Below are 26,557 nucleotides of genomic sequence, written 5' to 3' on the forward strand. Positions count from 1 at the left end.
AATCCTACCACTTGTCCTTTCATCTTTTGCAACTATCTTTTCTTCTGTGTCCCTGCTAGCTAGCTATTTTGCTAGGGTAGGATCTTTATGAGACCTTATTGTTAGGCATTGCTATAGTCCTCTAACTTGTCTCTGAACCTTTGATATTTTCTTCCTTCACTCTTTGGAATTTTTAAAAGATTCCCAGGTAATTCTAACGAACAGACAAGTTTGTGAACCACTACCCTAAATGCTTAGCACACCACTCATTTGACACTTGATTACACCCTACAATGGAACTAACTCCTTTAATGTCAGACATCACATGTCTGTGATTTCTGAGCATAACTGCTCTTAAAAAAATAGTTGCCTTTTAATAAATATTCAGTTAGTGAAAAGTATGGTCCCTTTCATTTTCATTTTCTCCCTCCATTTACAACTATTTGTGAATTTTTAGGTGACATTTCTTCCAGAAGACCTTCTGTATCTTACTATAAATCTCTAGCAGAGAAGTACTAATGTTTTTTTTTCTGCTCTTCTTGAGGTGACATTTGATGCTTAGGCACAGAGAGACAAAGAGGATGGGTGGGAGTGGCTCACTTAGCTTTACTTTTTTCTTTGTAGGGCAAACCTAAGGGTATCTGTCCCACGTGTGAATCTACCCTTCTTTGAAAGTCTGATTTGCAAGCAGATTGGCCTACATTTTGCACAAAGGCATTTTAAGTGTGCAGGTGTGACTGCCCGAAACAACACTTTGAACTTTTACAGAACCTTCCATCAAATGATATCAAAACAATTCAGCTTATAAAGCCTTAAAATGCTACTGGACAAAAATATACATTTTACATATAAATGGGGATTTACTGCATTAACTGTGTTGGTTTGTTTCAAGTCCTCAAACAATGGGAAATATAAGCAGGGAAAACTATTTTCTGCAAGCTATGTCTCCAAATTGTGCTATTTAATTTTGAAAATCTTCAAGGAAAGCTTATCCTTTTCTTTTAAAAATTTTACTGTATTTTAGTTACCAATTCAGAGACACTTAATTTTATGTTCAGAACCTAATATTCTTCTTCCCGCCTCAATTTGACCAAGCAGTAGCTTCTATTTGATGTTCTAAAGTAAAGAAGTTCATTGGACAAATTAAAATGGACTTAATTAGTAGAAAAGGAGCACTATAATTACCCAATTGGTTTTTAAATGAACAAAGTATGCAAAAACAACCTGTTTGATTCTTCTGGTTATCGTTATTTAAATGTGTAACTTTGTACCATGTTTTTCAATCCTACCCCCACCCCCACCCCCCCAAAAAAAAGCCTTATAAGTCTAATCTTTTTCTGTTTTTCTCCTTCCAGCTTCTTTAACTCTTTTTTTCCACACATACATTTCTGTGAGCTCAAGACTGCTAAGGTTCAAAATGGGAACTGGGGTACATTCCTATTTTCCCATATTTTAAATCTGTTGTAAAGTAAATATTTATTATGAGCAAAATGTGTCTGAGGAATGTTTATCAGACTATGGTTTTTTATTTGGCTTTGTCCTAGCATATTAGTTTTTTGGTTTTTTGTTTTTTTTTTTTAAATTTTGCCCCCTTTCAATCGTTTCTTTGATGTCTTGTTTTGACCAGCTGCTGAGCTTTTCGTGGCTGTCCATTTACATCACTTTAAAAAATGGTACATACAGGAAATTTGAACAAAATGAACAGTACTTCCACATTGTTTCAAAATCAAACATGTTCCTAAGGAATCTGATTTGTGGCAGATGGAAAACAAAACTTTCCAGAGGGAGGGCTGTTAAATGAGTCTTAATTGCTTGCATATGAAAGTATAGTGACTAAGATTGTGTGCACAATTAGGAATTTAAACATGTAGACAAGAACTGGCCATGGAAATAGGCAGACATTTTTGCTGGCATAGCTGGTTTCTTAATGAACATAGACAACAGAAGGCAGTTAGTAAAGAACAATAATTTTAAGTGAAATTTAGTTGTTTTCTTTACATCATTCTTCCTTATGTCAAGATTCCAATTCTAAAGATGATGCATTTGCCTCTAAAACTCACTGATGAAAGCGTCATAGTACACTCAAGAAAAAAAAATATTCAAGAATTAGAATTTCTTTTTTAGCTCTTACTGTGCGTCAGATACTAGGCTTGGTGCTTATTCATGTCATTTAATCCTTATAATAACCCTCTGAATTAGTTTTCTTATTATCTACGTTTTATAGATGAGAACATTGAGTCTCAGAGAGTATACTGTCTAAACTCAAGTGGCTAAAAAGTGGCACAGCCAGGATTCTTTATATTAATTAAATGAATCCAAAGCTCATTCTCTTACAATATCTAACTACTTCCCTGGCAAAAGATACATACCTTTTAAAACAAAACAAAACAAAAACACAAAAACAAAACTACCACTAAGGGCGGCTATACTTTCAGCTTCAAGTCAATAATGCCTTCCTTGTGTTGGCATGGCAAGGACAGTGGACAGGCTAGAGTTAGTTAATCTGGGGGACAGGTGTCAGGGCTGTGAACAGATATAGAGACAGAGGCCAGGGCCTGCTACAGCTCTGGTTTAAGAAGTTTGGTCAGAGCATGGGGTGGGGAGTTTGGTGGTCAGGTGGAAGCATCTAGTGAGAGTTAAGTGCCTCAGTGGCTCTGCAGGCAGCAGCTGTAGGGGCAGAGAGGTTCTACCTGACCGCTCCTGCCTTGGCGTGGGACACAGTCTAGCTCTCTGGCAGCCAGGGGTTGGGACTTCCTCCATACAATGGCTGACTTTCCAGGTGGGGAGGTTGTGTCATGTTCTACAGTGAATTTCCACTGATCTCCAGGAATTTAAAGCTCTTGCATCCCACTGATAAATGTAAATGCCTTTTCTAGGAGACCTTAAATTTTCCTTCAGGTTCTTTCTCCTTGGGAAACCTTCATGTTCCTGGAATGGAGGTATATTCTGGTTCTAAGAGAACTTTGATGAATGCCAGAGTGTGGCTATTCATGAATAAAGTGAAAATTATGAACCTTCACATGAATTTAGAAACCCAACTCATTCACATACTGGGACCTACTTACATGTTGTCTTGGAAAGTTGACAGGCTTAAAAATAATCCCTTTTTTTTATTGTCCTGTATCCCTTAAAATAAACCTAATTAGGTAGTGACTTATTAGACCACAATCCATTTAGATTACTATTATACAAAGGCTATAGGAATGCAAATTATTCCTTGCTTCGATTCATACATGGTACCCCATATAAAACTAAGCATAAAGGGGATATCAATAACTGTGAATGGGTCAAATAACCGGGAAGTCAGGTCTTTTTGTGCCTTCAGAGGAACTGGGTTCCTACATATACATTAATGAACAGGAGCCATCTCACATCCCAAAGACCTTTAATATAACAAAGAAAAGTTTACTGAGAAAAATATTAGCAAAAGATATAGTGTATTGAGGTCGACCCTCTGAGCTCACTGTAATCGATAATTATTTTTGGCTTACCAGCATTTATTTCCCCTTTCTAACAACACCCTAGTTTCTTTCAGGAAATTACTTGGCATCTCCATTGGACAATCCTAATAATAACACAGCCTATATCAACTGCTTACTACGTGCCATATATTATGCTTAGTTTTTCATGTCATCTCAAAGCATTTTCACGTGTTCCCTATGAGACAATTACTGTTCATTATGCCCACTTCAAAAACAGGGGACTTGAGGATTCTGAAAGGTTAAATTAATTGTTTGAGGAGAAACATCTGTAAGTGGCAGAACTAGGACATAAACCCACATAATTCAGCCCCATAATTTAGGCTGTTACGACTACATTATGTTACGTAGCCTGGCAGAACAGCCAGATTGCCCTATTCCCCCTTTAGCCAAGACCCAAGACCCAAACTAGACCAATGAGACCCGGTCACTGGAATTTGACTCTTAAACAGGTTAACAAGGAAACTTGCAGGGATCTCACTAGATTGCTCCTATGATGAGACTTGTCTTTTAATTTGTGCCTTTCTAGCACTCTGAGGATGCACTGATTCTTATAACCTTGACCCTCCAGCCCATTAATTCTCAAAGAACTAGAAATTCTTCCAATATTCTTCACTAAATTCCATTTTGCTTAAGTGAGCAGAGTTGGTTTTTATCTTGCAACTAGAGGATCATTGCCGATACACCGTTATCTAAGAGGAGGTCACATGCAAGCCTAGTAGAGAACTGCATGGAGTTCCCAAAGAACAGGACGCTGAAGCACTGTGGGCACGCAGTCATAATTTAACAGACTCACTGTGAGATAACAATGTGACAAAATGCCAAGCTCATTTCCTTTGCTGCCCTTTTCGTTGAAATGATCAGGGTTCGGGCCCCTCTTTGAACCACTGGGTTGGGACACATTGTCCTCCTTTATCTCCAGCATTTTCTGCACTTTCCAGTGAATGGAACCTGGTTGTGAGGATGTGCAGAAATACAAATTGTACGAGGTATGCCTGAAGAGTCAAAAAGATTCCTAGAGACCATTCCCACCCCCCCACACACACCACCAAACTGACTAGAATTCAGACCAAGCATGAAGCTTTAGATGAAGCTGTCACCTTCAAAATGTCACCCAAGGAAAACTATATATATGCTTATTCCATATGTTGCCATAAGTCTAAAGATTCTAAGACACTGTCTTGGAACTGCCTTCAGAGTCCATGTTACACTTTTTTCCAGCGTGTCAAAAGTCTTATCCCTTGGAGCGGATTCATTCCTAGAATTAGCCTCATCCAGGCTAATCTGACATCCTCTTTGCTGACTAGGGTTGCTAAGCATATTGAAAATAACATTTTTGGTCAAAAGTGAAGTGTGATAGCAAACCAATGAGGTTTTTTTTTTTTCTGTTTTATTTGTATGGTCTGTAACTTGTCTGTAAAGCCATTTCCAAAATGCTTTCAGCAATGGCAGCAGGGCTAACAGGATGTACAGCTTGCAAAGATGACTGCTTGGAGGATCAACAATAATTGAATAACACAGTACTATCTACTGAAAGTTTTATAATGTTTTTCAATATATAAAACGCTTCTTACCTACCTTTTCATAAGAGCTAACATTTATTATTAGCAGACATTACACCCAAGGTTTTGTATGGATTAGCTAATGTAATCCCTTGGAATTAGGAGGGTGTTATTCTTCTTCTTCACCTCATTTTAACAGCAAAGACAAAAGGGCACAGAGTAAGCTGTCTAAGGTCATAAAGAGGGTGAGCAGAAGAGCCAGGGACAAAGCCCAGGTCTCCTGACTTCGGACCCCTGCTCTTCCTCCTCAACGTAGGTTCTGATTTAAACAGCAAACAAGCCAAAAAAAAAAAAAAATCCTTAAAACAATTTGGATTTTCTTTTTTTTTTTTTTTTTTTCAAAATAAAAACCTGTAGGAAGAACAAACCTAGGGCTATTTCTATTACACAGTTTTAGTGAAATAGCACAGTCAGGGCACAATGGTTTACGAAGCACCTTAGAGACCCTCACCTGTTTCTCAATTGAGGTCCCAGTTCCACACCTATCTGTCTTTTTCTGTGTTCCTCCTTGGTGATTTGGAAAACATTACTTCTTTTACTACTTTCAGTCCTCTACTTTCTCATGCTGGCAAGTTTTCCCTGAGTTGCCGAACTGGTTCCCCAGATCCTTTCCAGTCTCTGAGCTAAACCCGTGTAGATAGCTTCCTCATTCTCTAGGAAAAAGATCTCATTCTGTCCCATTTCTTCCTTCTTTCCTTATTTTATCTACTCATTTATCCATTTACTTACAAACCCTCTGTTTTCTATGTACTTAATGCTCTTTGTCATTTAACAGAACACATTTAATCTTTTTAATTCCCTGAAACTCCAAAACTCAGCGGAGGTATTTTATGCCTCATTGGGTCCTCAGAGCCTAAGCGCGGTCTTTCACATCCTACAGACTGAATGTGAGCAAACCCAGGAGGACACCAGAAATGAACTTCCACATGTGGACAATTCAGTGTGCCATATGCAAATATCAGAAATGTAGCAGGGAAAAAGAGTCATAAGCATCTATTTGTGTAGCCATACACATAGAATACAGTGAATTAGAAATATTTCCAGAGTGCCAAAAAAGAACCACTGAAAAAGAGAAAATGGAACACTAAAACGCACTGGATATTTAGACATCAGACATATCTACTGGAAGTGCTAGAGATGGTCGTCAAGAAAATGAGAAAGATATGACGAACATCACCATTTGGTAGAAACTATGATTTCAGTGTTTTAATAGTGAGTAGCCCTGGAAGTCAGGTAAGTGCGTGGCTCAAACACTGTTTTACTCCTAACCTTCACACATACTCCATCTGCCTCACTTCTCGCAGGAAGGGGGCCCTTCCTGTTTACATTCCTGCCCTGGGCAATCTCATGACAACAGGCACTTCAGAGGGGTCAGGGAGACAACTGTGGGAATTGAAACATGCTTGGGGAATTCTATATCCCAGGCAGGAATCGCTTTCTTAGCTCATATAACTGACTTCTTAGAGTGTCCCAAAGGGTTTCTCTGTATTCACATATTTCATCCCTCTTCTTGTCCTACCCTCCATTCACAGACATTCGATAATAGATAACATAGATTCATTTTCTGCTCTCTTTTCTTTAATGAGAGAGAGAGAGAGAGAGAGAGAGAGAGAGAGAGAGAGAGAGAGAGAGAGAGAGAGAGAGAGAGAGACAGAGGGAGGGAGGGAGAGAGAGAGACAGAGAGACAGAGGGAGGAGGGAGGGAGAGAAACAGAAGGAGGGAGGGAGGGAGGGAGAGAGGGAGGGAGAGAGAGAGAGAGAGGAAAATCCCCTAGGAAATAAGTTTCAAGATAGGCAGATGAGAGCAGATTGTGTATTTTTTGGTGTATATACATTTTGGTGTCAATACATTTTAAAGACGGAAGCCTAAATTCTGCCTTTGAGTCAGATATAATCCACACTTTGTCATTTGTAGTTATACATTAAATTATCATAAGGTTTAAAAGATTATGCAGGTAGCGTCGTTAGTGCATATCAAATGTCATAAAATGTTATCTTTTATTAACATAGTATTAATAATATTTCCAACTCCTTTTTTTTTTTTTTTTTTAAAGTGTATATTGTAAAGCATGTTTTATTTCAGGTGCTGGGTGAAAAGTAAATACAATCATTTTTGCTACAGATATTTTCAAATAAATTTGGAATAGAAAACATTCTAACACTCCCCAAAATATGCACACACAAAAATAGTATCAGGTACTTAGTGCCTAGCTGGAGGTTGTCACTAGAAGAAAGGAGTTTTAATCTAAAATAAATTCTTTTTATCCATCTAATATTCACAAATATTTATAAAATTATAATTAAAACCCAGGCACTATTCTAGGCACGGAAATTACCAAACTTAAAGACTTAGCCCTGCTTTCAAGGAGATCAAGTGTAGTTGACAAAGGAGACATGTAAGGTAAATTGTAAGCTAGCATGACTGCAAGAGTGGAGATATGTCCAGAGCACATGGAGAAAGCACAATGGAGAAGCAGTGAGCCTGCCTCAGGTCAAATTCTAAGGAAGAACAAGTTATTATAACTTTTAGGAGTTCTCCGGGTGGACAAGTCCATGCAAAGGTGAGAAAATACTCTAGGCAAATGGAATAGCAAGTGTAAAAGTAGGAGAGAGTAAGGTGTGTTTAAACAACTAAAATTGTCTCAACTTTGCTGAAGTTATAAGCTACAACAGTGGGAGGAAGTGGTAGTGGTGGGATGAAATGAAGTTGGAAAGGATGTCAGTGTCAACATGTTACTGTGTTTCCCCAAAAATAAGACCCAGCCGGACAGTCAGCTCCAACGCGTCCCCCGGAGCAAAAATCAATACAAGACCCGCCCCTATTTTACTATAATATAAGAGTGGGTCCTATCTAACATAATATAATATAAGACCAGGTCCTACACTAACTTCCGCTCCAAAAGACGCACCAGAGCTAACTGTCCGGCCAGGTCCCACCCCTGGGGAAACACAGTATGAAGAGCCTTCCGTCCAACTCCTTTTTTAAAGCATTTTCTGAGCTAGTAAAAGAAAGGACGCTCTGTGTGAACTCCCCATTTACTCATGGAGTTAAATAATTCAGTGCAACATTTAACCAGTAAAATTTGGGAAACTAGACCCAAGGGAATTTTCACTGTCTTGCCCCAGCATAATCTTGTATTTCTGAATATGTCTAGAATATTTTTTTAAGGCATAAATGGGTGGAAAGCACTTTGTGAATAAAGGGAATGACTTAAGAATGCAACTGTTTTTTGCTGTTGTTATTGTTGTTGTTTTTAATGAGACTTGGTGTTCTGTCTGAGAGGACAAAATAAAATAGTTACTAAAGCTAATATTTCCCAAATTCACTCCCACACCCATACACAAATGTGGATATGATACTTCATTTTCTTCTAGGAGAGGAGCAAGCTGGTCTAATTAAAATCTTATATGCACTTTGAGAGATAAGAGTGATGATGGCAGGCCCGAGGATGACTACGGTGATGACAGGACCACACAGATCATAACAGCACCTTGTATCCCCTTCCACTAATCGCAGAACACTTCACACTTATTGTTTGTCCTAGATGGCACTTGTTTGTTAGATGAGGGTGTGGGTGTCACTATATACACTTTCAAGAAAGACAGTGATCTTCCAGCCAATTGCCATTGTACAAGCAGCACTCTCACCTACTTCATTCAGTTTTATACTATTCTCCCAAATTTGGCTGATCAAATGATGCACCTGGGAGTACCTGTGAATAATATAGATCCTGAGCCTTATCCTAGAGATTCTGTTCTGGACTGCCTGGGAATATGTCTTTCTATGTTTGTTTTCAAGCCCTTGATCAGGCAGGTCTGGGAAACAATGCCTTTTTCTAAGTCAGGTAATAGGAAAAGAATATGTTTAGATTGTCTGTTTTCATTTTAGCTATTCTGATCAATTGGAGGATAATAGAGCAGTCATGTCATTGCCTCGATAATTAATAGCTAGAGTGCTGCCCTATCCAAAGGATATTATTATTTGAAAATACAGTCAATTCTCCACTGTAGCACCCAGCTACGTATTGAACTATCATTATGCAGTATATCATCAGTAACTTTTTTTAGGTAAAAAGAGGCAGACAACTGAGACCTGAGGGATACTTACATGTTTGTCACTACATTCTATGTAAAATGATAAAGCTATCTGCCTTTCTTAGCTACTAGTCAACAACTAAAAATGTCTTAAGTTAAATCCACTACACATAATTAAAATGCATTAAATATATGCCTATTGCCCACTTAACACTTTACCATGTATTCTTTAAAATAAAAGCCTTTTTTTTACATGATCAAAATTTCCTCATAAATCATTTAAAAAGTCTTTTTATTATGGAATTTTTATACCTAAATAGCATTCACATATTATTTAGCATTTGGGTTGTTTTCAGTACTTTATGCATATACACAGTACATGCATAATGTACATTAAAATATATGAGTTATTTTCATGTCTTTTCTCATCACTCCTCAATATAATCAACTGTGAAAGTCTTCTCCACTCTCTCTGAAAACAGTTGTGAGCCCATTCTCTCATCTCTACCCTCAACACCATCACCCCAGTTCAGAGCCACGTTATCTGTAGTGTGTACTTGGTCTGTGACAGCCTCCTAATGAGGAAGGGGTTGCCTCTAGTCTTTCTTCTCTTCAGTCTGTTTTCTATATCACTTCCAGTGCTGTCATTTTAAAATACATACTTGCTCCTCTGCTTAGAAATGACCGATGACTGTCTATTGCCCAGAAAATAAAGTCCACCATTGTTTACACTGGCTTCCTATGCTCTTCACACTACTGCCTTCATCTATTCTTGGAGCCTCACGTTCAGTTGCTCCCATACACTTTCAACTCTCTTTGTCCTTTCCTGTTCCCAGTCCCCGGATCTGGACAGGCACTCCATGCTTCCATAGCTCATTCTTGCTAGTCCACTGGTATCAGTTGATCGTCCCCTAATTACAAGAACTCCACATTCTTCAAAGCCTAGCAGGGAGCTTTCCCTAGGTAGAGCCACATCCCCCTCCTTCAAATACATGTATTTGAATTTGCTTCACTCATGATTGTACTTAGATTGTACTTAATTATTCATGATTCCTTCTCCCCTAGATTATAAAGTCCTCGAAGTCAGTAGTCTCACTTTACTCATGTATTTATCTCCCAAATGTAACTTACTGCATGCCATATATAAGGTGCAGAGAAAAGATTTGTTCACCAAATGGATAATAATAATAACAACAAAATTATAGCAATAATGATAACTAACATTGTTGAATATACTCTAGGTGGCAATCACTGATTTAGAATTTATTGGTGAGAAAACAAAAGCTTAGCGAATTCAGGTAAATTGACCAAGATTACACAGCTAGTAAAAGAAAAACTACGTTTTCAACATTTATGGTTTGACTCACAACCTTTTAACTGTGCTGACTAAATGAATATGCAGTTCCATTTAATGATTTAAAGTTATAACAAAATACCTAGAGAAGATATTAGGCAATACATACAATTAAATTATTTTTTCACCAGATTATGACATGTTCACTGTTTTAAAACCGACTATTTTTTCAATTAATTCCTAGTTGAAAAGTCACTGTGCTTTTCAGTGTCTTTACATATTAATAGTTACAACTCTACTTATCTAAATAGAAATATAGGAAGATAAAACAAGTTAGCGGATAAGGAAGAAAAGAGACTTTTACCCTTTTAAAAGATTGTAAGTTTAATCAATAGTCATACACTATGCATTTAAGCTTTTAGTTCAATGTTTTTTCCTGGAAATTTCTTTGCAATGAGCGGATTTTTGTAAAAGTAACCTCCTTTGGATTAAAATTTTAGAATACTCAATAGTCACTGGATTATTAAGCATAAAAAAAACAAACAAACAAATATCTCCTCAAAAAATCAATGTATAAACACTCACATGCACAATCTATATTAATTTTTTATTAAAGCTGTTAAACATAATGTGTACTCAGCATTTTGCAATCACATGCCTGAAAAGGTTACTGAGCACTCATTCTCGGCAATTATTAAAGCGTTGCCTCAATCTTTGTTCTTATTAAAAGACAGGAAAAAAAAACAAAAACTGGCTGATGACGCTTGTGCCTACTGGTGGTTCATGAGGAGGGTGAGATCTCTGTGGCAAAGACTTGGCCTTCGTCCTCCTCTTGTACACCCTCATGACACACAGTTCAGTGTCTCCTCCAGGCTTATGTATTTCTCTCACCTAGATCCCCTCTGCCTTCTTGATGTGGCTCTTGCTTTCAACTGTTATATGCTTTGTATATACTGGGGGTGTCAAAAAATGTATACATGTGACTTGTATTCATCTTGATATCAGTATATATTGACTATTAAAATTTTGATACAGTTTCTCCTTTCTTAAAATGTGTATACTTTTTTTGCACCCTCTGTATATATCTCCACTACACTTGTTTTTACACACACACACACACACACACACACACACAGATTTAAAAGTTTATCATCCATGTCACCTACGTAAAGTTATGGTCATATCATCATTGCTACCATGAAATAGTTGCTTAGTTTCTTTTTATTCATAAGCTCAACATGTTAAATGATTAGTCCAGATAACAACAAAATAATTGTTCCAATTAAATATCTTTGTTTTTTTTTCCTCCTTGCATTTTAGGAAATGCTTTGTGCTTTAGAAGAACAATAACATACAAAGATTAAGTTTCTTTTCATTGTGTTTCGACTGACTAGTGTTATTTGGTGGCTTACTTTTGAAATCCTTTACTTACCAAATGACTGAATTATATTTACAGTGCATTTTTTAAGGAATTATGAATATTCAGGGTAAAAAGCATATGAAGTGGAGTGGAGACTTACACCATTTTTGTGTGTGTGTGTGACTAAAATTACTTTTGTGTTGTTTTATGCTAGTTACTGCATCATGTATGTCTCCCTCTATAGGTAAAAAGTAGGTAATTGTACTCATTTTATTGTTTGGAGAGAACTTTAATTTTCTACAGTCAAAAGCCAAAAGTCCTTTGCATCAGACTGCCAATCTTTATTTATCTGAGGGCCTCTGGGTTATAACAAATGTATATTACCAAAATAGCACTAAATATAAAGATCTGTCCAGTGATAGCAAGGGACAATATTTTCTAATTTTCAAGTCCATATACAAAAAATCCAATTATTATATCTATTGCTCAGACCTCAACATTCTTTAATATTTATTTTAGTTTCTCCAAAACATATACTTTTACGGTGGGTCTGAAGGCTACCCTAATTTGATAGATGATTTTATAGGGATATGAGAAGATCTCTGGACTCAGAAAAAAACAAAACAAAAAAAATCCTGTATTTATTCCTAGCTCTTCCTCTAAGTAGCATTTTCTCTTACAAGGTCTCAGCTTTCTCGTCTTTAAAATAGAGAAGTTAAAATAAACTTCTGACTTACATTCTTAAATGAAAATCCTCAATTTGAAAATGACTAAATAAAGGGATTAAAAATATGGAAATTAGAAACATATTGAAAATTGATATTGTGAAGACATGATAACATTTAGATGGCTTTTCTTTAGTTAGCACTGTTTAAAATGAAATGCTCAAAATGACTAATTGTGCCCAAAGAGACATGGCTATAATCCAAAATAGTACAAAATAGCACAATGCAGGTACGGCTTGGGCATCTCACACTCTCTGCTGCCTTCTCTTGTTTCAACACACTCCTTAGCGCTGTCATTCAGTGCCTGCTAAGGACCTGTGCAGGTGAGCCTTGCTCTAAGTAATACAGGGATTCTTAAGCATGTCCTGTCATTATTACAGTTTGAAAACAAAACCATAAATGGAATGTACCAGAAAAGCTGATATACCATCAATGTCCTCCTCCTCTACCAGTTTTTTAAATTAGCTCCAGGCACCAAAGGAAAAAAAAAAAAAAAAAAAGGTCTGGCATGGAGTAGGATTGTAGGAAGAAACACTTGGGGAATTGCTTATAACTTGCTGAGCTCTGTTCTAACTTATCTCCTTGAATTCCTGCAACAGCAAGAGAGTTAGGTACTCATATCTCCTTTCTTCAAATGAGGAGATAAAGCAAATGAGAGAGACAGGGCTTGCACTCAAGCGCCAATGGCAGACGCCATCTTTTTGTTATCACATTGAAGAACAAAATAGCTATTTAGGAATAAGGCTCTTTTATAAATGGATTTATATTTGGAAGTTTTAGTTTTTAAAACTTGTTAAATCATTTTACAGCTATGTATTTACCTCTTGAGTATGGTGACTAAAATGCTTTAACCCTAATGATATAAAATCAAACTTTCCAGGCATTAACACGTCAAATGGAATAACCTCAAAAGGGAAAGATGTATCCTAAGGTCTAGGGAAAAAAGTTCTAGAATAGAATGTGACATATGTAGATAGTCAAAGTTCTTAACTCTTCTTTTTAAAAAATCAGAGTAGATCTATGAAAAAGTTATATTTAATATTTTTTCTTCAAAGAGCTATGATTCAAAAGTAAGTTCTTAAATTTTGAAAATAATTCCGAACAATAGTTTATCATCCATAAACCAGAGCCACCAATGTTTATGGCTGTGGGGAAAGGAAGGGACACAGCATTCGGAACAGTAGGAGGCCCCAATTTTGATAGGCACAAAGGAAGTGTTTCCATTTTGACTGCTTTTTGGGGGTGCTTCATAATTTTTACTCTTATGACCCTGCAATCTTGTTTTTTTCTTTCTTCCCTTTATTTTTTCATCTCTCTGGCCTATTCTTTCCATCACCCCCATTTCTACATAGAGAATGGATCCTAGAAACAAAACCAAATAAAAACAAAACAAAATAAAAAAATGATGTATTGAGTGCTTACTCCGTGAAGCACAGTGCTAAGAGGATCCCACAGGTGAACTCACTTAGTTTAGCAATAACTGTATGAAGTATGATCACCACATTTTATAATTGAGGAAATAGAGAAAGGGTGTGTAACCTGCCCAGGGCCACACAGTTATGATAGAGAACAGTTTGAATTCTAGACAGGCAGAGCACCCACACTGTACAATCCCAGGGGTACCCTGTCAGTGATGTTCCATGAAGTTGCCCTCCAGGGGCACCCTGGATCTGTGCACCCCAGCAGCATTTTGGACCAGTGACAAACTTAACATATGCTACATTGTTCCTCTTCACCCTAAACAAAATTCCTAAGAAGCCAAGTTAATCTTAAAGGGAGCACCCAGTGACCCTTTTTAACACTCTTCTATGTCCTTCCCAGGACTACTGCAAAGATATAGCTGGGTTCCAATAAGAGGGGAAAGGAAGTTGGAGATAGGACCTGAGTACTCAGTAGCTGAAGAAAGGAAGTCACAAGCGCCCCCTTTTCTGTGTGTCTCAAGTCTTTCATCAAAGTCTCAACCACTATTATTATCATTATCAACCACGTTTTCAGAATGAACTTAGAGAGAAGAACCTTCCTCTGAGGTTGCCCTTATTCCCTCACCCCATTCCACTTTCCCATCTTGCTTTGCAATGCTTGAGTGAGGAAAACCACTTCTATTCTCTAATCAATTTCCTGTTGTGCTTTGAGATGAACACAGCTGCACTAAGCAGTTAATGACAGTTAATTAGTTTCCCTTCCGAAATAAGATAGCCCCATTATCCCTAGGCCCCAGGTCAGGAGCTTGTGGATACAAATGAAACCATATTAGCCTTAATTCCCAGATTTCAGTAACTGCTAGTTCCCTCTGGTATTGCTCCTGTACCTCAACACTATGTGAACATTTCTGGAGCTTTTATGGGGTCTCTCCCATATGTTCAAGACCAAGTCTGTGCCCTTTGAGTGCAGCTACTCTCCCTTTAATCAGTGCCAGGTGACTGCAGGGTGGCTGGACAGCTGCCCTGACCACTGAGTACCCACTGCCTCTTGTTCAACACAGCAGTCTCTAATGGTGCCTGCAGCTGCTCCTCTGAGAGGCTGTTCCTGTGGGGCTGGCTCATATGTAACCTCAAACTACCCCAAAGGGCTTCAGGGACCAAAACGGCACTGCATTCTACTTAAACCACAATGTCAGATTCTTGCTTACCGCAAAAATTGTGGGGTGGGGTGGGGGAAAAGGTTTACCCCTCTTCATAAGGGTCAGACCTACTTCCCTGAGCAGCGCTGGGGACAAGGTTCCACGTGGTGTCCCTCACTAGCCCCAGGCACAGGCTCACACAAGACGGCCTGCTCATCCCTCAACATAGTCAGGCAAGGACACAGAAACAAAGGGGTCCAGTTCTATACCCCCATCTCAGTTTAGGTTAGTTGACATTGAATTTGGGTTTCTGGAAAATAAAGCTGTTACTCAAAGAACTGTATTATACAGTAATTTCAGTTATTGTTCATCTCTTGAACAATGTCAAGAAAAACACTGATGAACCAGACATACACTGTGAAACAACAGTTGAAAATCATCACCAATGAAATCTTGAAAAATAAACATGGGAAAGAACCAATAATTTAATATTCACTGAAGCACAAGTCCAATTTGAAAAGACATTCAGGAAAAAAAAACCAACTTTAACAAGTGTTCCAGAATCAACTCTGATGTAGTAATCACTAACAAGCTGGGTTGAAAAATGCTGAGTGGACATGATGAAGTTAACTTTCAAGCAAAGTGTAATCACTATAACTTGATAATGTGCTTCTCAGCATATTATGAGTTGGAGTCCAAGGGAGACACTTGAATTAAATGAAATATTGGTCTATTTTAGAGAATATGTCAATTTTCTTCTAGCAATAATTTTAGAAAACATAGACTTTCTTTTCCAGGCAATTATTTTAATGAATCAGTTGGGGTTTCAATAAATGATTAAATTAATTCAATTTGTTTTCAGGTTCAGAGAAATCAGATAATTTGTTCTGTTTTTGGTGCAGTTAAAACTCATGTGCCATGTTTAAAATGGACTAATAGGATTTGGGATAATTGTATTTTTCTGCTCTGCATCCCTCACCCTTCCCTTCACTTCTCTTCCCCAACATCTAATCTTTGGATCTCATTGAACTTTTCCACATTGTATAATTACTTCTCCTCTCCCCTCCCAAACTGAATTTATTCCCAACTCTCTGGTTCCAAATCAGAACTACTGGAAGGGTGTTCCTTCCTATACATAACTGGGATAACCATCAACCAAGAAGGCACCTTTTATTCATGCTTTCACTTTCATTAAACCAAGCTACCATGTATTTACATTGTACTGATAAAATAAGCCTGGAAACATAGTCAACACTTTTACAGTAATGCTATCTCTCAAAATACAAATACTCAGCCAGAGCAATGCTAAACTCAGTGCAAACACAAATTTAAACTGTTAAAAAAATGGTATATTAGTAAAGATTTTCCAAGTAATAGCTTAAATGGACAACTCATGAGATCAATGAGAGAAATGATAACATAGAGAAGGATTAATTTCTTTAAAATTTTACAATTGCAGTATAAAATTGGCGTTAGTATTAATGTTCAATCTTGGAAGATACAGTTTCTTTCTAGTCATGAGAAGAATAAGCTCCTAGATCTGTCTTACCTGTTATGGTGGCTTTGTTGATGGACGGTTGGTTGCACATGGGTGATCTTCTGACAAAGAAAGAAAAATACAAAGCAGTAAACATGGAGTGCTTGTTGATTTGAGGACTCTCTGAGTCACTTCAGAAATGCTATATTAATTTAAAAGGCTATTTTTAAGTTAGGAGATGCAAATTAAAGGTTTTTGCAGACTAGCCAGTCAAGTTCCAAGGCATCCTTTGTACTAGAGTTCAGATCACACATGTAAAAAAAAAAAGAAAAAAAAGGTTAAATCTCATAATAATAGACTTTGGAATAAATAAAGCTGATGTAAATGTCACAGGGACATGATAGAAAAGGAAGTCCGTATTGATTGACTATATTCAATTAAGCCAGGGCTTACAGAGTAAACACAATTTGAATTTGAAAACAAAACAAAAAAAAACAGTCAATCTACAATTGGTTTCCCTAATACAGTGTTAAGAAGCTTTTACTTTTGGAATAAATTCTCATGATTGACTGCATTATCAGAAGTGAATGACTCCTTATAAACTACATTATAATTGGTGACACTACATGAACTTTTTCCTATTTTCTTATATTGAGCAACATCTCTGATACATGTGTTAGAGAGGTATATTGATGACTTGTCCGAAGAGATGCTATAGAGACTTTAGGAATACTATAAGCTATAGGTATGTAAATAGATTCTATCTTGTATTGTCTAATTTTTCACGTTTGTCAAGTTCCACAAGATGATTATAAATCCCTTGAGGTAAAAAAAAAAAAAAAAAAAAAATCATGCTATATGATTAACTTGTATTTCCTACAGAGTCCAACACCATGGAGCCAGTATTCAATCAGTGATTAATAAGTTATTTTGAAAAGAATATCATTTATGGAATGTCCATTACAATTTTTTGAAATATAACTTTATAAAGCTGTTACATACAATTGGAAGCTTTTCAATATAATGATTAAAAAGAAAACTGAAAAACCACATACAATCAAGGATGTCTGTAAAATTTTTGCTTTTAGGTTTGTTTGTTTGTTTTTGTATTTCGATTAGTGGCTAACTCTTAATTAGCACTTACTATCTGTCCGATACTGTGCTAAAGGAGCATATGTATTATGATGCTGTGAGGACAAGAAACCTTAAGGCAGGTTGTTCCCATTTTACCAATGAGGAAAACAAAGCTTTGGGAAGCTGAACCACTTGTTCAAAGTTAGAAAGTTGAGATCTGAACTGAAGCAGCGATTGTAGGACCTGAGCTCCACTATGCTGCCTTACTGTTAGGATGCCTTTGTGGAAGCTGGATGAACAGACACACATCTTTGCAGATGGTAGGCACTTGCAGAGCCTTGTTCAAATCTGCCTTCCTGAGATGACAAATCTCTTAGCAGGGCTGGGACAATCATAGGGAATACAGTATGGTATTTTTAAAATTGTCACTGCCTTGGGTCCAGACAGTGTCTGGCTAGGCTCGTAAGTTTACTGGTGTCAGTTTGGGATTGAAATTTTGTTTTTGATTGAAAATGTACCAAAATTTACTCTGAATTATTTCAGTTTTTATTATGAAATAAAATGAGGGAATTTGAAACTTGATTAATGCTTCATAAAACAGAAAGGTCAATGTTTTAAACTGCTACTCTGAAATAGCTTTGGTCTATATACTGTTATCTTCTTGCTGGAAGTTTATTATTCAAATAACTTATATATTGGTTACACTTTTTTAGTTCTGGCTCTATGAAAATTTAGAGAGCACTTACTTTGTCTGGGAAAGGTATCAAATAAATGTTTTAAAGCTTTTCTATAGTTTTGGAAAACCAAGCCGTTGACTCATCATCACATCAATCCTACAAATGGCAGTTGATCTTTCAACAAGAGATGACAAGCGGAACATATTAATTGTTTGATCCATGGTTGCAGTGATAAATCATTTAATGAAAAATGAACGAGACCTCTCTTCGGGATGAAAAATCTCAAGGGCAAAAAAGAGGAAGGTGATAAGAAACAGTGATGGGTTAATAAAAGTCGGCAATGTGCATTTGAGTACACACACTGGGTCGGGCTTCAAATGCATTCTCCCAAGATTCCTTTCTTGCAGCAAATAAAAAGGTGAATTGTACAAGGTAGTGTATGCCTTTCACAAAATCCAAGGGTGAGCTTGGAAGTGTTCCAGTGGCTCTCTGTGTGCCCAGCAGGGAACTTCTGATTCCCGCAGGGTCATCATGTGATAAGCCAGAGTCATATCAACTTTGCGATCACTGAACAGAACAGAAGTTCGCTGTATATAGACTGAATACTACTTCTGATACCCACAGAGGCTGATTTGGTTTGAATTAGTAAAGGAGGTACAAATCTGCACTGACCAAAAGAGAGACAACGGAGGCCTTTACTTAGAGTCTATCAGATAATATCGTTTGATTAGATGTCACCCTGGGCATTATATTGTAAGTCAAGATCAGACATAAAGTATGGTTTTCTATCGTCCTCTAGTTGCTCTTTTCCATTTTCATCTGTTTTGTCTCTATGAATCAATTGAAAACTTCTGTCTTGCACAGAATGGGCCTTGGGTCATCTCTTTAGAGACAGGTCACTCTACTGCCTTCACACCTGTCTGATCAACTGCTTGCCTGCCACAGGTTTAGATGTGGGTACCCAAGGGACCATGTCTGAAGGAAGTATAAAAGGAGTTATAAAGTTTCTTGTTCACTATTTAAAGACAATGCTTCAATAACATGGATCAAATTTAAGAGTAAAAAGTTTGAGAGTGATGCCAGTAATTTCATCCCTCCTGCAGGGCTGAGACTTTCCAAAGAGGAGGTAACCATATCTATGAGCAACCAAATGCCCATAACCTCAAGGGGCACTTGAGGTTGGTGTGATATAGTGTGGCCATGGGGCACAGAAGACATGTGTGGCAATGAACAAATACCTCCAAACACACCCTCGGGTCCCACATGCTGCATCACCACTTCACTCTTCTAGACAACAAGCACATGCAGAGTGAATACTCTGCGTTGGGTATTAGGCTAGGTACCGGGAATACAAATGTGAATCAGATACAACCCCTGCTCACTGGGGACTGACATTCTGAAGGAACACTCAGTTCAGACCAGGAAATAGGTAACTGAAGCCAAGAGACAAATGTGCTAAAAGACGAGTTAGGTACAGGACACAATCAGACAGAGATGGAAAGGGATGATGCCCCAAAAGAAATTGTAATTAACCTAAAGAATGAATTACAGTTGGCCCAGTAGATGAGGAGGGGAAGAAGAAGGTGAGAAACGTTCAGGCTTGGGGTACAGGACTACAAATATTCATTAGCTAGAAAACACGACACTCGACTGAAGTTTCTGGGTTCCATGGGATTATTTGGATTGCAGCATTTTTACTGATTTTTTTTAAAAATTTTCTACCATTGAGGTAGGTACATAATGGCTAGAGCTATTTTTTTCCCCCCATGGAAAATGTGGATTTGGGAGGTCAGTTATATTATTATGGAATGGAAAGTTCAGATATTTAGATATTTTGTATTCTGTAAAAAGTAGTAACTACTATTAAATTTTATACACTTAGATAAATTATAATTCCAAATAAATTTCTAATCACTAATATTTATTTCAAGAATTTTTTTTCTTTCGGAAAACTCTTTGGAGTTGGTATTTAACGATAATATTTTATTAGTAATAATAGTGTCAAAATAATGAGCAGTTGAATAACTAATTAGTTTTCTACTTAATCTTAGAAAATGAATTTTCTCTTTTTAGATATTTCACCTTTATTAGGACCTCCAAATAACCATTTCCTATCTCAGCTTTCCTTCTTTTAAAAGCTTCCTCTGTTATCATATAAATTATAATTTTATTAATTGCTATGATGCTGCTAATCTGAGACTTGGTAACAGCAGAAAAATCAGAGATCTCTGCTGTGATATGGTGCTTCTCCAAGTACTCACTGTCTTAAAATTAAGAGGGTGACTTTGGCTTGACATTAAGGCTTGATGAGATTATTTGCCCATGGTTAATTTATGAAGTAAGCCAAAACGATAAAGTTACCCTGACTGTAAATAACTGGGCAGAGAGCTGATAATGCCAGGTGATGTTTGACAGATGGGATCACCATATTTATTTGTCATAGTGCTTCATTTCTGATATTAGAACCATCACTACAAAGTATTTATAGAAACTTAACAGGGCATCATATGACTTAGTGTAAATGGTTAGGTAACAAGGCAAGGACGCAGAGAAAACTAATATATTGCCTTGAGTTCAGTCAAAATTATAAAACACTATGTAAAAGTTCAGCAAGAAGAAAGGGAAAAAAAAAAAGGATAACTTACTTGCTTGGTGCTCGATCTTGCAAATTAGTTAATGCAGCAAAGTTGTTTCGTACAGTTCGCAGGCTAGCCAAGACCTGTGACAAAAAAAGGATTCTTCAAACTCATTGAAGTAGGGCCATCTTTAATGCAATTTAAAATGGTTTGGTGATTTTAAAAAATGGTTTGGTAAGTGAAAACTTGATATTACTTGACTTAGTTTCATGTACCACTAAAGAATCTCCCACTACTTTGCGAAGTTTACACGCAACTGTTTGAAATCCTGAGAGGCCAGACTGCAAAGATTCTCCAGATATTTCTCATTGTCTCTGAATATAGTGACAGTAGCAGCAGTTTCCACAGTATTCCTGCATTCGTTGCCACCAAAACAATACCTCAAGCAATATACAGATAGCCTTGTTGCATTTTACACAAATTTGAAATAGTATAATATAAAATATTACTAAAGTCTCACTTTAGACATAAAATTTAAAACAAATTACCCCAAAATTTTCTTCAAAAAATTCACCAAGAATGTTATAATTTCAAAATCAGCAAACTAAGTGAATTTTAAATTGTTTTTTTCACCCCTGCTACATGGCTATACTAGCTAGTAAACAGAAATTCTTTTCTTTGTTAAGGTTACTGAATCATGAATTATAGGTTCTCAGGCATGCATTCCTCACATAAAATGGGACCACCCTGGACGTGCAGCGTGCTTGGCCCATAGAAGATACTCACTAAAAATTTGTTGATTGAATGACACAACATATCCACATACACAAGGCAGGACCAACAGCCCCACCATCTTGATAGTCCTTCCTTTTCCTAATTCTAGTGAAAGTAGAAAGTGGCAAAAGAATTGGAAGTTAAGATTAAGAGAGAAACATTACAAGAGGTTTACCTCTCTTCATTTTCTCCTACAACAGGCAAGTTTTCCCCAGTGTGCAGCCTATGTTAGGTGAGATGATAGGTAATCTAGGTGACAACCAGAATATTAAATTTATCTAAAACACCTTTTTCAGATGTCCTATTAGGTACTACTTAACAATCAAGACTGCCTGGCTGTGTTTTGTCTTCAAGGAGTAAATTTAGACAAGCTACTCAATTTCTCTATACCTGTTTTCTCATCTGTAAACTGGGATAACGAAATCTACCTCAAAGGCTTGTTGTGAAGATTATATGAAATGGCAGGTTAGGTGTCAAGAACAGTGCCTGGCAAACAGAAAGCACTCAGTGAATATTAGCCCATATGGCAACGATCCATTTGATTAATGATTTGGCATGAGCATAAAACATTTACAAATGCCTATCACTGGTAACACAAAGGGGGGGGGCAAATTTATAATTGCTCCAAGGTTTCCAGAACTGTTTTCAGAATTTTTTCACATGTTACTGACCTGGGCAAAAGTCAGTCTGAATATTTTCTAAGAAATTCTGAAAAGAAATTGTCTGAGACATTTTTTGAAATTGACATTAATTCTTGTAAGTCACCAGGGTGCTGTTTATGCACTGGGATGGTGACCTGTAGCATTGTCCCCTGAAGGAGTTAATGGTGCTTCCTAAGGTGCCAGCCATGATTAACTCAGTCACTGGAAAAACCTGGCTTATTATCACATATAAACAACCCACAGCGCTGAAAGGTCACGCTGCCTATCACGGAGTATTCAACTAGCCAAATGCTGACATCAGATCATGATGTCTTTCATTAGGCATGAAATCTGGAATGATGCAGAAATAAATTTGATAAATGATCCACTGTCATTAAATCATGTAGACTTAATTTATGCTTTGAGAATCGAATACCAAATACACTAATAAAAAATTTTCAATAAGATCACTGTACTCCCTAATTGATTTTTTTTCTAGGCAATATTTTAAACTCAGAATTCTGAGACTTCTATTGTAATAAATTATGATAAGCACACTGTATTTGACAGCTGGGTAAATAGAAACTGTACTGCAGGTAAGTCATGTTCTATGCTCATTTGAAAGGAAACATTAATTCATAAAAGATATACTATAATTAATTCATAAAAGATATACTATAATTTTCTGTACAAAATTTTTGACTCTGTTATATTAAATTAGATTACTTTGTTTTGGTTTTTAATTTAAATTTAATGTATTTTTGCATAATCTATATCTTTACATGGTGCAGAATTTAAACACAAAAGCGTAGAAGGTAAAATGTTTCCCCCTCAATAATAAAGACAAAAATCAAAATTATTGTTATTTCTGAGAGGAGGCAAGTAGATGAAATTGGAGAGGGACACTCAGCATTAAAAATATTGGTACAGTTCTATTTCTTAACCTGTTGATTTTATTGTTATTCTTCATATGTTAGATGATCATTAGATTGCTCCTCTTACGTGCATATAATATTTCAAAACAAAAAGTGAAAAAATAAATTTCCCATTCAGCCCCTCCTCCAGGCATTCAGCTGCCTATGCCTTCTACTATTTGACTTTTAGATTGTCGTCTAAATTTTGCTTTTGCAAACCTTGCTGGAGGAAATAACCTGTAGATATGTCATTCCCTATGTGTGCAAGTATTAGATCATTGTTTCTGTAGTAGGACAAATAATATTTTATAAATTTTATATTAAATACTAACTCTTATCTTCTGCAATATGACACATATGTTATTGGCAGAACTGGAAATAAAAGTTCCAGACAAATGTTATAAGGGGGCATTGCCCTAAGTCTAGTTGAGTAATCCTAGATGTCCCAACATGAATGCACTATGTTAGTCTTTTATGCTCTCATTTGTATTTTTGCGGGACCAAAGAGTGAGGCATCTGCTGATGCAGTCTGTGGGGGAGAAATGCAAACAGTTTTACTCAAGCCCCTAAATTAGGGTTCAGTTATCCTTTGCTTTTGTTCAAGAGCAACTTTCACTTCCCTTGAATTCAGCCCTTTAAGAACTGTTGTCACTTCTGCAATTTTTCTTCACTCCTTAATGCTTGCTAACCAAACAGGTCCCTGAGGTTTTCTCTCACACAACTTAATGGTTAAAAAATTAAGGGTATTTCTTTCTCTTCTGCCCCTCCAAGCAAAAGTGTAATCAGTCAAGGTCAAAAATGCATTGGGGATGATAAGAAATATATACACTTTAGGAAAGAAATTATAATAGTGCTATGGAAAACTTTTGCACAGAGCTGGATCATACACTAGTCCATGGGAGAGACTGAATGTTATTTCCCACACTAATCTCAGATATTCATAGGTACTTCTAAACATTTATTAACTAGTAAGATTCACTGAAAATAGCAGGAAAATGTGGGCACCATTAAAAAGTTAAACAACTGAACATAATAGCCTAAAAGAAGTATATAGTTGTATAATAATGATTTCTTGAAAATATTTAAAGAGATTTCTTTTTTTTTTTTAAAGTGTCAATAAGATTCTTATTAAAGCCTCTGCTTTTGAGGATGGGTTTTCATTCCAAATACTCTTTATGCCACTAGATGGCACCAAAACACAGACCATGAGTTGCCACTGGCCTTGGGGGAAATGGGAAGGGAAAGAATTCCTTGCTTAGGTTTTACCTCCAGAATAAAACTGGAATCAAATTATGATTATTTACAAGATAGAAAGGTCATTTTGATTGGAAAGAAAACCCCTTTCCAAGTTATGTTTCAGTTAAGCCATATGAAAATGCTTTATTTTTGTATGCCAACAAAGGTTGAATGTTGATTTCTAGATTCCGAGAACATGGTACTTGTGCTTTTCGTTTTTGTTTTTAATATAAACAACAAAGAAAAACAAATAGAAGAAACTGAAATGTGATGATTGTCTTCTTCCAAGCCTGGCAGGGAGAGCATGTGGATTTGGCGAGTTGGGGCCTGTGAGGAGGTGGCCACAAAACGGCTGTTGCTAGGTGAAATGAGGAAGGGACACGCAGGGGAATTAAGAAAAATATATATTGGCAATGTTCTGTTACCAATAAAATAGTAATATTCTATAGTGTTAATAATAACGACATTTTTAATAAAATTAGCTGCTGTATTTTGGTTAAAGGTAAAATGACTCAGTTGTTCCTACCCTGGATTAGGAACGACTAGTCTGAATGACATGAGGATATATCAAGGGATGCAAGATCAGATTTGGGTATTTTCAGTCTTTCCATTAAGCAAAGATACCACTTCATTTAACATTCCATACTTCCAGATTAGAATTCTAGTTGACTTAGTTTTACAAGGTAGTCATAACAAATAATGGGACTGGTGGGGCCATAGGCAGCTGACTACAAAGCAGGATTTCCTATATTCATCAGTGTTGTGTCTCCTTGTGTTTCTTGGTTCCCCACAAGAACTCTGGTCAAATTGTTACTGCAGACTTGGGAGGAAAAGCCAGTTGCTGAGTGGCATGATGTGGTGTGGCACTGAGATTCTTTCAACACTTAGCCTTCATGCCTAAGGAAATCCCTACACCAAAAGATTTCAGCACAAAAATAGGAGAATATTTCACAATGGTAATATATCAAATAAAGTTGTCATTTTTTCTGACAAAAAAGAGGATCCTGAGCTTATAGTGGAAAACATAAGAAATTGAAAGTGGAAAAGAATTTAGGTTAAACATCAGCAAGAATTTCTAACTCTGACAATGCTGTAGACGTGGAAATAGAATATGAAGGGGTAGTGTAGGACCTTTCTGAAGATTTCGTCCATCCAAGATGTTTTAGGTTTCAGCCCTGTCCATCAAAGTGGAATATATCCTTGCATGATTTTCTAAATTCTCTTATAATTTAAGAGTTTATTCTCTTAGCTTCACAGGAAACCCCAATTAGGAAAAAATGGAGGAATCTTTTCATGTTTTGGAGATGGACTCAGGCAAAAAGAAATGAGTTCTCAAGAAGTAGCAGAAGATAAAATGCGTTTGAAGAGAAGACCGTTGCCACTTTGGACAGTGGACGGGGGGTGGGGGGGAGGGCACATTTTATGGTAAAGCAAATATGAACAGAAAAATACACCTAATGGGATATAAAGTAAAATGTTAATACTAGTTATTTTGGGGTTTGGAATTATAAGCCACTTTCTTTTTCTTCCTTTTGCTTATATTTCTTTTCTAAAGTTTTAAAACAAACATATTTTATTTTGAAGCAGTATGGCTTTTTCACCAGAAGACTTTAAGTGTGAAATTCCAAACCTGAAAGGGGTGAAATTCCAAATCTCAAATGCTAGGGAAAGGGGAGAATTCTTTGTACTATTTGAACATGTCCCTAAGTGACTTGTCTAAAATCAACTGTCTGCTGTCCATCAGTGAAGCAACTATTGTATATTAAGTTGAATAATGTTGATATCACTTCAAGTGACATAAAAACCTTATATTTTAGCATTATAATATTTAGCATTAAATAGTGAATATTCTATTCTGTATTAAAAATTTGAGGAGTTATTGGTTAGGTAAATGAAATCAGGTAATTGTGCCCAACAGGGCTTAAGATAAGTCCACAGACCAACTGCTGCTAACTGGGCTTTCTTTCTTATCTGCTTTCCTAAAGATGCTCTATCAGTGGTAAAACTATTAAGAGATTATTATTATTATTATTAGTTTTAATTCTAGTAGAACTTTCTAGATCAGATACCTCAGTAAAAGACCATTTGTGAAAACTGTGATGAAAACTATGTAAAAGAATCTGCAGTCTCTGGGGCAATGACCATCTTTAAGGTGTTATGAGTCATTAAACTAGTCACAAGCAAACTTTTCTAAA

The 26,557-nt window shown here is 36.6% G+C and overlaps 1 protein-coding gene across 9 annotated transcripts in view; it reads right to left on the reverse strand.

Moving 5' to 3' along the window:
* The window catches only part of PDE4D (phosphodiesterase 4D), a 1,272,577-nt gene that overhangs the window by 151,150 nt on the left and 1,094,870 nt on the right, over nt 1-26,557 (reverse strand). For all 9 annotated transcript variants that reach the window (XM_019743390.3, XM_074328918.2, XM_019743396.3 and 6 more), the window contains 2 exons: nt 20,867-20,940; nt 16,543-16,592 (listed from right to left, as the gene is read on the reverse strand). In XM_019743390.3, the coding sequence (XP_019598949.2) occupies nt 16,543-16,592; nt 20,867-20,940 (124 nt within the window). The remainder of the gene's footprint in view (nt 1-16,542; nt 16,593-20,866; nt 20,941-26,557) is intronic.

This window comes from Rhinolophus sinicus, chromosome 3, assembly GCF_057876585.1.
Source record: "Rhinolophus sinicus isolate RSI-liver-muscle chromosome 3, RSI-T2T, whole genome shotgun sequence".
Lineage (NCBI taxonomy): Eukaryota > Metazoa > Chordata > Mammalia > Chiroptera > Rhinolophidae > Rhinolophus > Rhinolophus sinicus.